The following is a 17139-nucleotide window of genomic DNA, read 5'->3' as shown; positions in this document are numbered from 1 at the left end:
AGTCCAGCAGTTCTTAAATCTTTTGACTCAGAACCCCATTAGAGTCTTAAAAAATAATATACTGCAATAAAATTAAAACTGAAATTTTATTTATAGTTTATTTTAAAAATAAACGTATGCTGGGTGTGGTGGTGCATGCCTATAATCCCAGTACCTGGGAGAATGAGTTAGAAGGATCACGGGTTTGCTGCTAGCTTCAGCAATGTAGCAAGACCCTCTTCACAACTTTGTGAGACTCTGTTTCAATATAAAGAATAAAAAATAGGGCTGGGGTTGTAGCCCAGAGGTAAAATGCCCCTGACTTAAATCCTCAGTACCACACACACAAAAAAAACTTACTACCTGTTATGTAAATAGCTACCCTGAGATTTCACCTAACTCCAACTAGAATGGCAATCATTCAAAACACAAACAACAACAAATGCTGGTGAGGATGTGGAGAAGAGGGAACTCTAAATGTTTACTGCAGAGTCAATATTTAATAAGATTAATATTTATTGCTCAAGGACATTTTTAAGTAAAATTGATGTTTTTTCTGTGAGTGTATAGGAATAAAGAATACAACACAGCTGGGCATGGTGGTACATGGCTGTAATCCCAGTACTTATGAGGCTGAGACAGGAGGATCGCATAGGTTCAAAGAGAGCCTTGCTGGCTTAAGAGACCCTGTTTCCAAATAAAAAAATATAAAAATAGGTCTGGGAGTTTAACCCGGAGGTAGAAGGGTTTCCAGGAACCCCAGTACCACCACCACCACCACTAATAATAATAATAATAATAATAATAATAATAATAACAAAAATAACAACTTAGGGAAGCCCTGTTTTCAAATAAAAATTTTTAAAAGTGCTGGAGGTGTAACTTAGAAATAGGACATCTAGTACAAAAAAACAAAACAAAACAAAACAGCTGCTAGTATGGTTTGGTGTTTTGGTGTTCCTGCCTTGATTCTCAGTAAGGTGCCAACAGTTTTATCCACAGTGCTTTTGCACCATCAGTGCAAGTGTCAGTCCCATGGAAAAGGAAAATGTTTTAGTATTATAATAAAATTAGTTTTGACCTTGATGATAGTCCATGAATAGGTCTTGGAGATCTTTAAGGGTTTGTGAATCACGCTTTCTTTCATTTCTGCTATTCTGGCTACTTCAGATAATTCAAAAGAGATGCATACTCTGTGGTTCTCATTCTGCTTTCTTTTTCCCTAGATTGTGAGTACCTTAGTGGTAGAGCCTTTTTTGCATTTCCTGATATGTCTAGTGGTATCTTATAGTAAACAATTGAGACGTGTTTGTAAAATTAATTTCTTTATCCAGGTCAAATGATCTGACTTTTATTTTGAAATAATGTTTAAGGGAAAAATAATACAAAAAAACACAGCTTATTTCTATTTTATTTATTTATTTATTTATTTATTTATTTATTTATTTATTTATTTTTATGTGGTACTGAGGGTGGAACCCAGAGGCTTTCTACCTCCAGGCTATACTCCCAGAACTATTTTATATTTTATTTGGAAACAGGGTCTCACTAAGTTGTTGAGCGCCTCACTAAGTAGCTGAGGCTGGCTTCGAACCTGTGCAATCCTCCCGTCTCAGCCTCCCAAGCGCGGGGATTACAAGCATGCGCCACCACACCCGGCTCACAGCTTATTTCTAAAAACATTTTTTTAGGGTTATCATTTTTCTCTTCTCTAAGTTCAAAAACAATTTAGCTTTTTATCCATTTTATTCTGGGAAAAACTTACAAAGCTGAGCATGGGGGCACATGCCCATAATCCCAGTACTTTGGAGAGGACAGGAAGATTGCTGGCAACTTGGCAAGGCCCTCAGCAACTTTGTGAGACCTTGTTTCAAAATAAAAAATAAAAAAGGGGCTGGACATGGTTGCACACAAGCTTTTAATCCCAGTACTTTGGAGGCTGAGACTGGAGGATTGCAGGTTTGCAGCCAGGCCCTCCACAACTTAGTGAAACCCTGTTTCAAAATAAAGAATAAAATAAAACTAGGCTGTGGGTGTAGCTCAGAGGTAGAATGCCCCTGGGTTTAATCCTTAGTAACACACACACACACACACACACACACACACACACACACACACACAAATTAGTAATAGTATTTAAACCTGTTAATATCAAGTCTTTTATTCTTATTTATAGAGGCATTTTAACTCCCATTTTTCTGGAGCACTTTTAATGATTATGTCACTTCCAAAATATGAGCAGTTGACTAAAAATATACTCCAAATGTAAAAATAACTTATTTGCTAATATTCACTTCATTGATATGTTAGATATTAATTACATAGAGGTAAAAGTTAATTGCTTTTGAGCTATTGATAATACAAACATTAAATATGAGCATCTATTAATGTAAAAATTATTAGATTTAGGCAGAAGCAACTTTAATGGTAACAATTATTTTTGGTGGCTGCTCATTTCTTTTCATAGTATTAGGGATTTTGGAATTATAGGGACACAGGGCTTTGGACTCAATTTGGACTTGTGATGACATGTTAACCTTTAGCATATATTATTCACTTTGGAATCAATTGAGTCTTTGTTCTTTTGTTTTTAAGGCATATTTCTCATTTTATGCATAAAGTTCCTTTTCCATCTCCTCAGAGACCACGGATTTTAGTTCAGGTAAGGTTTTCTTAATATAAGTGTCATATGAATTATTAGTGACTATCAAAGAAAAATAACAATTTTAATGGGGAAAAATTCAATGAGATCTAAAGACAACCAGGTGCTATATCATGTTGGAGTTGGGTCCTTCCTTAATGTTGTATTAACTCCCTCCCAGACATCTAATGTTTTTTTCTCTTAGTGAAATATTTAAAACGTTAAGTACACAGAAGTAGACATCTTAAACAAACTAAAAGGGACTTTTGTCCCCTAAATTTGCTCTAGGTACTGAAAGTTTGTGCCTTTGGTAATCCTTTAGTAAGTTAAATTTTATTACAATGGGTAATAAAATTGGGTAATAAAAATGGGTAAAGTTGTATGCTTATATATATTGCAGGAAGGAAAGAATGCCAATGTCTTGGATATAATGGGGAAATTAATTAATTAACTAATTAATTTTGTGTGTGATACTGGCGATGGAACCCAGGAGCATTTTACATTCGAGCTACACTCTCAGCCCTATTTATTTTTTTATTCTTTTATTTTTTTTTGCTGGTCTGAGGATAGAACCCAGGGGCATAAAACCTCCGAGCTACACCCCCTGCCCTATTTATTATTCTTTAATTTGAAAAAGAGTCTCACTAAGTTGCAGAGAGCCTCATTAAGTAGTTGAGGCTGTCCACAAATCACAATCCTCCAGTCTCAACCTCCTGAATGCTGGGATTGCAAACGTGCACCACTACGCCCAGCTCAGCCTTATTTTGTATTCTTTATTTTGAAATAGCGTCTCACTAAGTTGCAGAGAGCCTCACTAAGTAGCTGAGGCTGGCCACAAACCACGATCCTTCTGTCTCAATCTCTCAAGTACTGAGATTACAAGTATGTGTCACCACACCTGGCTGTAATGGAGGAATTTATTTATTTATTTTAATATTTTTATTGGTGCATTGTAATCATACATCACATTGGAATAGAAGCCTTAAGAGGATATACATGCACACATCATCCAGTTAGCCCTCATCCAATCCCCATCTTATTCCCTCCCCCTCCCTCGATCCCATGCTTGATTGGTGATTATCTTTGATACATTTGTTTACATACCTCCTGAGTCTTAAAGAGGTTCCATCCTGCCCCATCCCATCCCCTCTGATTGGTCACCTTAATTGCTTCGCTATAGGGCCCTTTCTATAACTCGACCTCCTCCTGTTACCCTTTCCTCCTAGTTTTTGCTAATTAGAGGAAGCATCTGGTTTTTATTTTCTGTGATATTTCTCTGTGCATGCTGCATTGCAAGTTCCGATCCCACTCTTGACGGCCCCAGTAGTGTCCTGGCCACCTGGAGGACTCTGATCCCGACCTCACTGGCTCCAGCACCGGCAAGGCCAGGCCTCATGGGAGGCCCCGATTCTGGCCTCACTGGCCCCCGCACGGGCCTAACCCCTTGGCTGGCTCCGATCCTGGTTTTGGAGGCTCCAGCACCGGCCTTGCCTCAAGGCAGGCTCCGATCCCAACCTCGCTGACCCTGGCACTGGCCTAACCCCTCAGCAGGCTCCTATCCTGGCCTCAGAGGCCCCAGCACCGGCCTTACCTCACGGCAGGCTCCAATCCCAACCTCGCTGGTCCCGGTACCGGCCTTAGCCCTCACAGGCTCCAATCCAGGCCTCGGCCCCAGCACCAGCCTTGCCTCACGGCAGGCTCCAATCCTAGCCTCACTGGCCCCGGCACTAGCTTAACCCATCGGCAGGCTTCAATCCCGACCTTACTGACCCCGACACCAGCCTAACCCCTCAGCAAGCTCCCATCCCAGCCTCGGAGGCCCCAAAACCGGCTTTGCCTCACAGCAGGCTCCAATCCTGGCCTCGGAGGCCTCAGTAGCGGCTTTGCCTCAGGGCAGGCTCCGATCCCGGCCTTGCTGGCTCCAGCACCGGCCTAACCCCTCGGTAGGCTCCTGTCCTGGCCTCGGAGGCCCCAGCACCGGTCATACCTCACAGCAGGCTCCAATCCCGGCTTTGCTGACCCTGTCACCAGCCTCACCCCTCGGCAAGCTCCTATCCAAGCACCCTCTTCACCCAGCAGGTTGTCCCACATTTCCGAGGGTGCGTGGTGGTAGCATTCTGCCTCTGGGGTTAATTCTTCAAAAGTTCCAGGTGTAATGCATCAGATCTCTGCCTCCCCTGAGTACTGGCCGCTGCCATTGCCACTGCCTCCACCATTTCAAATCTTTCCTAAGCTCTTTTTCCATTCTACACGTTGTCCAGTGTTCCTAAGCATGCGCGACGGTAGCATTCGACTTTTGGGGTAATTTCTCCAGAAGATAAGGTTGGTAGGATCAGATTTCTGCCTCTCCCGAATACAAGTGTCCACCGCCATCACAGCGACTGCTTCCAACACCACCTTCCTCCTAGGTCTCCGCTAAACTCTCTCCTTACAGGTGATGTCCAGGATTCTTAAGGATGTAGAGAAGAAGCAGTCCTCCTTCATGGGGAATTTTCCCAAAAGTTCCAGTTAAGTTGGATAAGTTTCCTCTGCATCTCCAGTGTCCTGGCAGCTGCCACAGCCATCTTGACCCCTCTCTGATACTTTTTTTTTTTTCTTTTTCTTTTCCTTTTTTTCTTTTTATTTTTTGGTGGTACTGGGGTTCCTGGAAACCCTTCTACCCCCGGGCTACACTCCCAGACCTATTTTATACATTTTTATTTGAAAAGAGTCTCTTAAGCCAGCATGGCTGGCTTCGAACCAGCGCGATCCTCCTATCTCCACCTGCCAAGCGCGGGGATTACAAGTGTGCACCACCACGCCCGGCCTTTTTTTTTTTTAAATAAGAGAAGACAATATGTGTGGTTTGAGGAGGTTGTGGGATCAGGCACTCGGTAGCACTGCGGCCCGTGTCCCGGTTCTTCCAGGCGTCTGGCGTGCCCCGCGCGACCCCCGCCCAGGTCCCAGGGCCTTGTGACCTGGGCTGTAATCGAGGAATTTAAAATGAATATAGCCAGGCATGGTAGCGCACTCTTGTAATTCTGGCACTTGGAAGGCTGCGACTGGAGGATCTTACAGGTTTGAAACCAGCCGCAGCTACTTAGTGAGGCTCTCAGCAACTTAGTGAGACCCTGTTTCAAATTAAAATATAAAATAGGTCAGGGGCATAGCCTGGAGATAGAGGCCCCTGGGTTCCATCTCCAAGACCACACACACACAAAAATAAAATAGTGAATATAAATTATTTTCCCCATCTCTTTCTCAGCTGAAAGTGTCATCTCTCTTTGGGTTGTTTCTTTTTTGTTTGTATTTGTATTCTTGATGATGTAAATTCTCTGCTTATTTAATAATTTATTAAGTGACTTATATAAGAAAATATTTTCAAGCACACGCTTGTAATCTCAGGATTTGGGAGGCTGAGACAGGAGGAACATGGTTCTCAGACAGCCTCAGCTACTCAGTGAGGCCCTTTGAAACTCAGTGAGACCCTGTTTCAAAATAAAGAATAAAAAATAGGGCTGGGGTTATAGGTCAGAGGTAGAATGCCCCTGATTTCACACACAAAAAAAGAAAGAATATTTTCATGTTTTAGGACTATGCATCTTTTACTGTGTTTACCATGGCTCTTAACATGGTAAACATTAAGCTCTTAGTGTCAGTGAATATTAGCATTCATTTTGCAAATGGTTATTTACAAATTTGTGGAGATCTGCATAAATTTGAAAATATAGATAAGATTAATTGCATTATTTTATGGACACAAATATCTATAAAAACACCATTTTGAGGCCTTTATAATCAGTCTGTATATTCACATGTTATTCCTGTTTCCCTCTTGGTGTTTAGTGCCAAAATTCATATAGCATACTTTGTTTGAACACACACAGAAGGTTTGTCTTATAGCAGAACCTGGCAAACTTCTTTCTGTTATGCACCTTATACTGAATATTTCTCATCTTTGTAGGCCATCCAATCTGTTGCAACTGCTCAGCTCTGCTATTACAGCAAGAAATCAGTTCTATAATATGTAAAGAATGAGTATGGCTATATTCCACAAGAATTGTTTACAAAAACAGGCAGCTTATAAAATTGTGCTGTAGGCCATAATTTTGCTAACCCCAATTTTTTGGTATTAAATGAATTATTTAGTCTTATAAATTTGTTATAATGGCATCAGGAAAAGTTGAGGACAGAAGAGATAGGATGCAGAGTATTTGTTGGAAGGGGTCAGAGGTCAAGATCACATTTTTCAGAATCTTGGTAAATGGTGTTATAATTAATTATTCTTTTGCTGGTAAAGTTTGTGAACATTATATGTTGATGTTGTTTTTAATCAGAAAGTGTTTTTAAATTTTCTATTTTAAATCTTCTTCCAGTTATCACCACATGATAATCTGATTCTCAGTCAGCCTGTTTCTTCACCTCTCCCACTAAGGCAAGTAAAACTTCATTCTGTATATGTTTCTCCACAACTAGTGTGAGCTCAAGTAACATTAAAATATGTTCTATATTTCCTAGTCAGAATTCTAAATGTTAATAGAAATACTTCCCATTTAACTGCTTCTAAGCTAAGTTCCATTTATTAAATTCCTTTTATTTAATAATTTGGGCTATGCCTTTTAATAAAAGTTGTTGAATAAAAAAGAACTTTTACAGTAGTATCTGGCACTTTGTGTATTCTTATTATCATTGTGTACTTACTGCTACATCAATGGGCATATATATGTATATGTGTAGAGATATATATTGTTTTTGTTATATATTTGACAAATCTTTATCCTCTAAGGAATATTCATTTTCAACTTTAAATTTAACCCAAAATAAAAAATAATAACTATAAATAAAAATAAAAAATAATAACTATTCAGTGGTAGAATAGAGCAATGTATTTCATCATTTTAAAAGTTCAGAGAAATTCTGAAGTATACTTTCTCTACAGTTTCTTTCCTTGAAGTTTAATTAGCTGTATAATTTTTCTGTTAGAAATAGAATGTAATTAAGCTATTATATAGTTCATACCTAAGGGAGACCAGCTGCTATCTTTGACATTAATTTTGTAAGAATTACAGATGATTTCATCACTGGCTCTCAGCCCAGAGTGACCAGTGTTTTCTTAACCTTTGAGTTGAAAAGAAACTAGAAACATTAATTATAAGTGATTCTAAATTACCCAAAGGATTTCATTTAGATAGCAGATTTGCTGAGATACTTTATATACCATACAATTCACCCAATTAAAGTTATATAATTCAGCAGCGATAGTGACAGAATTCTACAGTTATTACTGTGATAAATTTTGGAGTACTTTGATCAACCCAGTGAGAAACCCAATACTCCTTAGCAATTAAGCTCCTTCATTCCTCCCTTCCTCACACTCATACAACCCTACCCAGTCCTAGGCAATCAATAAATCAATAACCTGTTTTCTTTTCACAATAGATTTGCCTACTTTGAACATTCCACATAAATGCAATTATACTATATGTGACCTTCCTATTTCTAGCTTCTTTCACTTTGCATATTTCCAGGATTCATCCATGATGTAGCATATAATATTTATATTTATTGCCAATGAATATTCCATTGTGTGAATACATCATATTTTATTTATCTTCATCAGTTGAGTGAATAATGCTTCTATAGAGATACACAAGGTTTTTGTTGTTGTTTATGTGGTAAGGGAGATGGAACTCAGGGGCATTCTATTTCTGAGCTACACCTCCAGACCTATTGTATTCTTTTATTTTGAAACAGAGTCTCTAAGTTTCAGAGGGTCTCATTAAGTAGCTGAGGCTGACTGCAAAGCCATGATCCTCCTTTCTCAGCCTCCCAAGTACTGGGATTACAAGCATGAACCACCACGCCTGGCTGATACATAAGTTTTTTATGGATATGTGTTTTCATTTTACAAGAAAATTTTATTATTATTTTTGCTTTATCATAAATTAATCCAGTGAAACCAGTTATTTAACATTATATAGGCAAAATACTGTTTTGCTTACTAAGTTCTTTTTTTTTGTCAGTTCAGTGTTTTGCTACCACAGTTCAGTGTTTTGCTACCAGTGTATTGTTTTGATTATTAATTTGCTTTGTATGTATATCATCACTTTGTAGCTTTTGACTTCCTATTGCTATTATCATTATAATAGTAAAGATTGTCTGTTTATAAATCCAAATTTTAATATTGGTGTTTACCTTAAGAAAAGGAGGGTGTGTTGGTGCAAGCTTGTAATCCAGTACTTGGGAGGCTCGCAGGTTCTGGACAAGCCTCAGCTACTTAGTTAGGACCTCTGTACTTAGACCCTGTTTCAAAATAAAGAATAAAAAATAAGGCTGAGGGTGTAGTTTGGAGGTTGAATGCACTTGGGTTCCATCCCCAGTACCTAAAAAAAAATAAATAAATAAAGAGGAAGAAGGAAGAAGGAAGAAGAAGAAGAAGAAGAAGAAGAAGAAGAAGAAGAAGAAGAAGAAGAGAGAAGTAGGCCTATAAGTCAGTTTTTCTGATGATTACAGTGAGTAATGTGCCATGTTCAGAAAACTTCCATTAAAGGATTTGCTTTTGACCAAAGGATCTTTTATTATTTTAATTATTTGCACATTATCCACCTGGTAGATATTTTCACCTAAAACGAAGAAAAGTTTTCATTTTCTGTATGAATACAATGCAGAAGAATGGTTTTCAGACCTTGTTGTATTTAGTGTGTGATGCTGTATTTTTTTCTTTATAAGCACATCTGTTACATTTAAAGTTATAATACAGATTACACCCTAATCATGAACTGTCCCTGTTACTTCAGATAATAAGGTGTTTGTATTTTTTTTTTTTTTTGTAGTACTGGGAATGGAACACAGGGGCTTTCTACCTCTGAGCTATACTCCCAGACCTATTTTATATTTTATTTGGAAATAGGGTCTCACTAAGTTGCCGAGAGCCTCACTAAGTAACTGAGGCTGGCTTCGAACCTGTGCGATCCTCCTGTCTCAGCCTCCCAAGCACTGGGATTACAAACATGCGCCATTGTGCTGGCTTGGATCATTTTTTAATTATATATTTTTGTTTGGATTGACAGTGGTGGCAAGTTTTCAACACTACTTCAGAATTTAGGACCTGAAAATGCTGTGACACTACTCGTGTTTGCAGTAACAGAACATAAGATTCTCATCCATTCCTTACGGCCTTCTGTGCTTACGAGTGTGACAGAAGCATTAGTGTCTGTGAGTATCAGTTTCTTGTTGACAGTCAGTGTAGTTTAAATTTAATTTATTTTAATGCTTAACTAAATTTCAGAGAGTAGTGAATTTCTGTGTCTAATCAGTTTTAATTTTCTAATTTTTAACTTAGTTATAATTATTTAACTAGTTATCAAGTATTAGACTTTAGGTAATAATATTTAAAAGACAAATTTTTGTGTATGCTTATAAAGTATGCTTCAGCATCAAAAAGCTAAATATTTTTCCACCCTTTGTTTATTCAAGATGATTTTCCCTTTCCACTGGCCATGCCCGTATGTTCCTCTCTGCCCACTGGCTTTAGCAGATGTCTTGAGTGCACCATGTCCATTTATAGTAGGGATTGATTCAAGATACTTTGATCTCTATGATCCTCCACCAGACGTCAGTTGTGTCGACCTAGATACCAACACCATTTCTCAGTAAGTACATTTTAGTTATTCTATACCTAATAATTTACAACTTCATACTATATGTATGTAATTGTGTATTTTATGATTGCTAAGCAGTATTCTTTTAAGGGGTGTGTGTGTGTGTGTGTGTGTGTGTGTGTGTGTGTGTGTGTGTTACTAGGGATTGAACCCAAAGGCATTCTACCTCTCAGCTATACCCCCAATCTTATTTTATTTTTATTTTGAAACAGGGTCTTATTAGATTGATGAGAGTCTCATTACTTGCTGAGGCTGTCCTCAAACCTGCAATCCTCCTGTCTTAGCCTCCAAAGTACTGAGATTGCAAGAGTATACCACCACACCTGGCTTGGATTAGGTATTATAAAATATTTTATTAGAAATAAAATATACCTTTAATACTGAAGGTTTAAATATTTAGGGAACATTATAGTCTTATTTTTCTTTAAAAATTTAGCACAAAATAAATTGAGGGCCAGCATGGTGATGCAAGTTTGTAATCTCAGCATTTGGGAGGCTGAGACTGGAGGATTGTGGTTCATGGACAGCCTCAGCTACTTAGCAAGACCCTTTGCAATTCAGTGAAACCCTGTTTCAAAAATAAAAAGACTAAAAACTAGGGCTGGGGGTGTAGCTCGGAGGTACAATGCCTCTGTGTTCCATCCCCAGTACCCCTCTACCGCAAGAAAGAAAGAAAGAAAAGGAAAGAAAGAAAGAAAGAAAGAAAGAAAGAAAGAAAGAAAGAAAGAAAGAGAGAAATTGAGGTTAGAAATAGAAAAAGTTTTATGAATTTGAGTAAAATCACAAACTGAATTGAGACACTATTCCTTGATTTATATTTCAGTTTCATTTCTAGTCCTATGTAATAAATATCAGGGTACTGATATATCAAAATAAAGTTATTTAGTGTTTAGAATTCTTAAATTATACATAATTTTGTCACTTTTAAACTCTAGGTATAGTATAAGAATTTTGTAAGCTTTCCTCTCTATTTATTGGAATAATATTGAAGTATTATGTTATGGACCATATTTTTATAGATTTTTTTTCTTTGTGTTCCATATTTTGAGTTTAATTGTACTGAACGTGTTATGGGAGGTGGAGGAAATTGATGCAACAACACTGTATTCTTAAGACATGCACAAAATAACCATAATTTATTCCATCAGTAAATCCCAAAAGCAAGAATACATTTGTTAAATGAGATTTGATTTAGATTTATTTATTTATTTATTTATTTATTTATTTATTTATTTATTTATTTATTTATTTTGGTGTTTGGGATTGAACCCAGGGCTTCATGCATAATATGTACTCTACCACTGAGCTATACTTCCTTTTTTTTTTCTTTTTTTTTTTTTTTTTTTTTTGTGGGTCTGGGAATGGAACCCAGAGGCATTTGACCTCTGAGCTACACCCCCTGCCCTATTTTTTATTCTTTATTTTGAAACCAGGTCTCACTGAGTTGCGGAAGGCCTCGCTAAGTAGCTGAGGCTGTCCGTGAACCACAATCCTCTAGTCTCAGCCTCCCAAATGCTGGGATTACAAGCGTGCACCACCACGCCCAGCTCTCCTTCCATTTTTTTAATAAGAGATTTTTTTTTGGTGGTACTGGAGATGGAACCCAGGGGCCTTCTACCTCCGGGCTACACTCCCAGACCTATTTTATATTTTATTTGGAAACAGGGTCTCTTAAGCCAGCTGAGGCTGGCTTCAAACCTGCGTGATCCTCTTGTCTCAGCCTCCCAAGCACGGGGATTACAAACATGAGCCACCACGCCTGGCAGAGAGTTTTATCTTAAAGCCTTTTGATGTAATTCCAAAATTTTATGTTAATTCTTAGTCTTTGTCATATGTCAAGACCTCAAGTGCCTAAACTATTAGAAAATTTTATTTTTATCCCAATATGATATATGAATATAATGCACCAATAAAAAATTAAAAAAAATTTTAGAAATAATTAATATTTTATTATGAAGCACATATGCTATAAGAAAGCTTTTATTAATAGGCTAACCAAGAAAATATGGAATGCATTTTATGTATAAAAAGCTATTTTATGCTGGACATAGTGGCACACACCTGTAATCCCAGTACTTGGGAGGCTGAGACGAGGATTGCAGGTTTATAGCCAGCCTCAGCAACTTAGTGAAGTTGTCAGCCAGCAAGTTAGCAAGACCCTGTTTCCAAATAAAAAAATAAAATAGGATTGGGGTATAGCTTGGATATAGAATACCCCTGGGTTCATTCTTCAGCACCACTAACTAAATAATAAATAAATACCATTTTATTATGTAATGATAGAATCCTTTACTAGCCATACTTCATTCTTTACTGGGAATATTTAAGTGTTAAAGTAATAGCTCTTTTCTTTGTCAGTTGTTAAATGTTACATGATGTAGTATTTTATAAAATTGAAACTAAGGGTTGTAAATGAGTATATACTGTGATTATTTTGCTAATAAGTTATATTATTTATTTATTTATTTATTTATGTAATACTGGGGATGGAACCCAGGGGCATTTTACCTCTGAGCTACACCACCTGCTCTATTTTTTATTCTTTATTTTGAAACATGGTCTCACTGCGTTGCAGAGGGCCTCACTAAGTAGCTGAGGTTGTCCTTGAACCACGATCCTCCAGTCTCAGCCTCCCAAATGCTGGAATTACACAAGTGTGCACCACCACACCTACCTGTATATTCCTATTTTCATTTGTAGAAAGATAGGGTCAATTCCAGCATAGTTATTTTTTGTCAGCTTAAGATTTTCCATTCCTCTTTTTTTCTTTGCTTAGTTTTCAAAATAATCCATCCTTTGTTTTATGCAAAGTTCAGGAAACATTAAAAAAAATACTCTAGAGCTGGGCATGGTGGCGCACGCTTGTAATCCCAGCTTTCAGGAGGCTGAGGCCAGAGGATCATGGTTCGCAGACAGCCTCAGGTACTTAGCGAGGCCCTCTGCAACTCAGTGAGACCCGGTTTCAAAATAAAGAATAAAAATAGGGAAGGAGCTGTAGCTCGGAGGTCGAATGTCCCTGAGTTCCATCCCTAGAGCCACAAAAGAAAAAAAAAAATACTCTAAAGCCGGGCATGGTGGCACACGCTTGTAATCTCCACGCTTGGGAGGCTGAGACAGGAAGATCGCACAGGTTCGAAGCCACCCTCAGCTACTTGGTGAGGCTCTCAGCAACTTAGTGAGACCCTGTTTCCAAATAAAATATAAAATAGGTCTGGGAGTATAGCCCGGAGGTAGAAAGCCTCTGGGTTCCACCCCCAGTACCACCAAAAAAAAAAAAAAATACTCTAGAAAACTCAACAAGCTTCATCACTACCCACTTGTACTAAATTATTTTCCATTGGTTAGAACTTGAGTGATTTACTTTTTCTTTTCTCTACATTTTTCAAGTTTTCTAAAATAAGTATTCATAGCTTTTGAAAAAAATCTGGAGATATAGCTCAATGATGGAGCATTACCTAGCATGTTTGAGTTCTTTTATTCAATCCCTAGTACCACAGGGAAGGAGGAGAAAAGTAAAGAAGCATCCAGTAAATAAGGAAGTGATTCAAAAAAGCTGTAGTTAAGCCCAAAAGGTTTATGGTGCCTAATAGTTTTTCTCCTAACCCATATATTGTTCAGAGTTAACTGTGTTGTAGTAGCTGTAATAAAGGAGATTACCAGACAGCACTTTGAAGTTCTAAACGTATTTTTACTATTGTCTTTTATTGAAGTAATTTAGTATATTTACTTTCTAAAAGAAACAAAACAGTATTTACTTATGCTTTTAAGAAACTTAATATTTAAGTATACTCGAGTATTTTGAAAAGCTCTGTGGATCATAATAAGTTTATTGAAAGTTTTCTTGTGTGTGTGTATGTAGTGCTGGGGATAGAACTTAGGGGCATTCTACTTCTGAGCTACACCCCAGCCCTATTTTTTTTTTTTTTTATTTTGGCAGTACTGGGGTTGGAATCCAGGGGCATTCTACCTCTGAGCTATGCCTGAGCCCTATTTTTTATTCTTTATTTTGAAACAGGGTCTCACTGAGTTGCAAAGGGCCTCACTAAGTAACTTAGGCTGTCTGCAAACCCAGATCCTCCTGTCTCAGCCTCCCAAGTGCTGGGATTAAAAGTGTGTGCCACCACACTTGGCTATAAATTTATTTTGAGATATTAAAAAATTCAATTTAGCCGGGCATGGTGGTGCACGCTTGTAATCCCCGCGCTTGGGAGGTGGAGACAGGAGGATCCCACAGGTTTGAAGCCAGCCGTGCTGGCTTAAGAAACCCTGTTTCCAAAAAAGTATAAAATAGGTCTGGGAGTGTAGCCTGGAGGTAGAAGGGTTTCCAGAAACCCCAGTACCATCAAAATAAATAAATAAATAAATAAATAAATAAATAAATAAATAAATAAAATTCAATTTATTTCTGTAGGATTTTCTTGCTAACTAGAATATTCTTTATGTGTTTTAATTATTGTTCAATGTGTTTTCTATTTTCCCTTTTTTATAAAATAGGCATATACTCCCCCTCCCAAAGTTCATGTAACAAATATATTACTGTTGTTATTTAATCTCAGAACTGGTGACAAGAAGAATGTAGCTTGGAAGATTCTTCCAAAGAAGCCATGTAAAAATCTGATGAATACACTGAATAATTTGCATCAGCAATTGGCAAAATGTAAGTGGATAACATAGTTAAATAATGTAATTTAATCTGAAAAAGATGGTTATTTTGCCTTACTTACAAAAGGATAATATTTATTTTATCCAAAGGAAAGTGTTTAGCAGGGCCTGGTGTTACATTCTTATAATCCCAGTATGTAGGAGGCTGAGACAGGAGGATTGCAGGTTTGTGGCCAGCCTCAGCTATTTAGTGAGGCCCTCTGCAACTTAGTGAAACCCTGTTTCAAATGAATAAAAAATAGAGCCAGGCGTGGTGACACACTCTTGTAATCCCAGTACTTGGGAGGCTGAGACAGGAGGATCCGAGTTCGTGGACATCCTCAGTTACTTAGGCCCTTTGCAACTCAGTGAGACCGTTTCAAAATAAAGAATAAAAAAGTAGGGCTGCAGCATAGCTCGGAGGTAGAATGCCCCCGGGTTCCAACCCTAGTACTGCCAAAATAAAATAAAATAAAATAAAATAAAATAAAATAAAATAAAATAGGGGTGGGGTGTAGCTTTGAAGTAGAATGCCTCTGGGTTCAATCCTCAGTACCACAAAAAAATAAATAAATAAATAAATAAATAAATAAATAAATAAATAAATAAATAAATAAATAAATGTGTTTTTGCAGTCTTTTTATAGCAAATGAGCATTAAAGCAAAATCTGTTCGTAGCTGAATGGAACATGTGTAAAATACATATTTTACATCTACCAGATTTTCATAGAACCATCTTAGAATAATAAAATTCAAAAGGGTATATTAAGGTGATTGTTTTCTTTAATTTTACCATTACTGAAATAATACGAAAAATAGGGTTTTCACTTGTTTTTTGTTGTTTTGTTGTTGTTGTTGTTTGCGGGCCTTGGGGATAGAACCCAGGGGTTTTCGACCTCCAAGTTACACCTCCTGCCCTATTTTTTATATTCTTTATTTTGAAACAGGGTCTCACTAAGTTGCAGAGGGCCTCACTAAATAGTTGAGGCTGTCCGCAAACTGCAATCCTCCAGTCTCAGCTTTCCTAATGCTGGGATTACAAGTGTGCACCACCATACCTGGCTCCACTTGTATTTTTTTATACATAGAAATAGAGAGTTATTTTGGAAATCTAAGATAAATGGTTCAAACTACATTACAAAATGCAGATGATTTCAGTGGGATAAGAGCTATGTCATGCTTGTCATCTTCAATAGCTCTTAAGGCTATGCTTACTTCAAATAGTTTGAAGATACAAGTTTTCCAAAAGCATGAGGATATCAATTGAAATTCAAGTTGATTCTGATATGAAATATTTCATGAGGGTAAAAGCATGTATAAGGATATAGCTTAGGCTAGGCATGGTGGTGATACCTATAATCTCAGTACTTGGAAGGCTGAGACAAGAGGGTCAAAGATTTGAAGCCCGCCTCAGCAAGTTAGTGAGGCTCTCAGCAACTTAGCAAGACCCCATTTCTAAGTAAAAACTAAGATCTGGCTGGGGATGTAGCTAGAAATTAGAATTCTCCTGAATTTAACCCGCAGGAACACATGTGTGCACTCACGTGCGCACGCACGCGCACACACACACGATTTATAGCTTAGCTGGGCAGGGTGACACAAACCTGTAATCCTAACAATGCTGGAGGCTGACGTAAGAGGAGTTTAAAGTCAGCTTCAGCAATTTAGTAAGACCCTGTCTCAAAATAAATTTAAAGGAATGAGAGTATAGCTTGTTGACAGGGTGCCCCTGGTTTCAATCCCCGGTACCAAGCATGTTTGCACACTCAAATCCATATGATGTATTTTGACAATGATCCAAAATGAACTTTGTAGAATAATTAAGCTTTTATTTCTTCATCTAAACTTGGTATTATAACAATGGCCCATATAAAACCCATAATTTAATACTTATTTTGTGAAATATAGTTAATAGTGATATAGCAATATTTATGGTTCTGATTTTGTTTATTACTGAAATGTAAACATAGGAAATGGCCTTCACTTTTTTTTTTGGTATGAGGGATGGAACCCAGGGGCATTCTACCTCCAAACTATATCCCCAGCCCTATTTTTTATTCTTTATTTTGAAGCAGGGTCTCACTGCGTTGCAAAGGGCCTCACTAAGTAGCTGAGGCTGTCCTCGAACCACAATCCTCCTGTCTCAGCCTCCCAAATACTGGGATTACAAGCGTGCACCACCACACCCGGCTCTGGCCTTCACTTCTAAGAGTTTAAATATTTATTAGTGTAGTTGGA

At 37.7% G+C, this 17139-nt stretch overlaps 1 protein-coding gene across 4 annotated transcripts in view; it reads left to right on the top strand.

The window, feature by feature from the left end:
• Positions 1-17139, top strand: part of DENND4A (DENN domain containing 4A) — a gene marked incomplete at both ends in the record, with an annotated part of 115548 nt that overhangs the window by 29883 nt on the left and 68526 nt on the right. For all 4 annotated transcript variants that reach the window (XM_080691720.1, XM_080691719.1, XM_080691718.1 and 1 more), the window contains 5 exons: positions 2575-2641; positions 6976-7034; positions 9670-9814; positions 10076-10251; positions 14817-14917. In XM_080691720.1, the coding sequence (XP_080547846.1) occupies positions 2575-2641; positions 6976-7034; positions 9670-9814; positions 10076-10251; positions 14817-14917 (548 nt within the window). The remainder of the gene's footprint in view (positions 1-2574; positions 2642-6975; positions 7035-9669; positions 9815-10075; positions 10252-14816; positions 14918-17139) is intronic.

The sequence above is a fragment of the Muscardinus avellanarius genome, assembly GCF_963383645.1.
Source record: "Muscardinus avellanarius genome assembly, chromosome: 3".
Taxonomy (NCBI): domain Eukaryota; kingdom Metazoa; phylum Chordata; class Mammalia; order Rodentia; family Gliridae; genus Muscardinus; species Muscardinus avellanarius.
The sequence above is the reverse complement of the archived record's forward strand: the minus strand, read 5'-3'. Positions and strand labels throughout refer to the sequence as shown.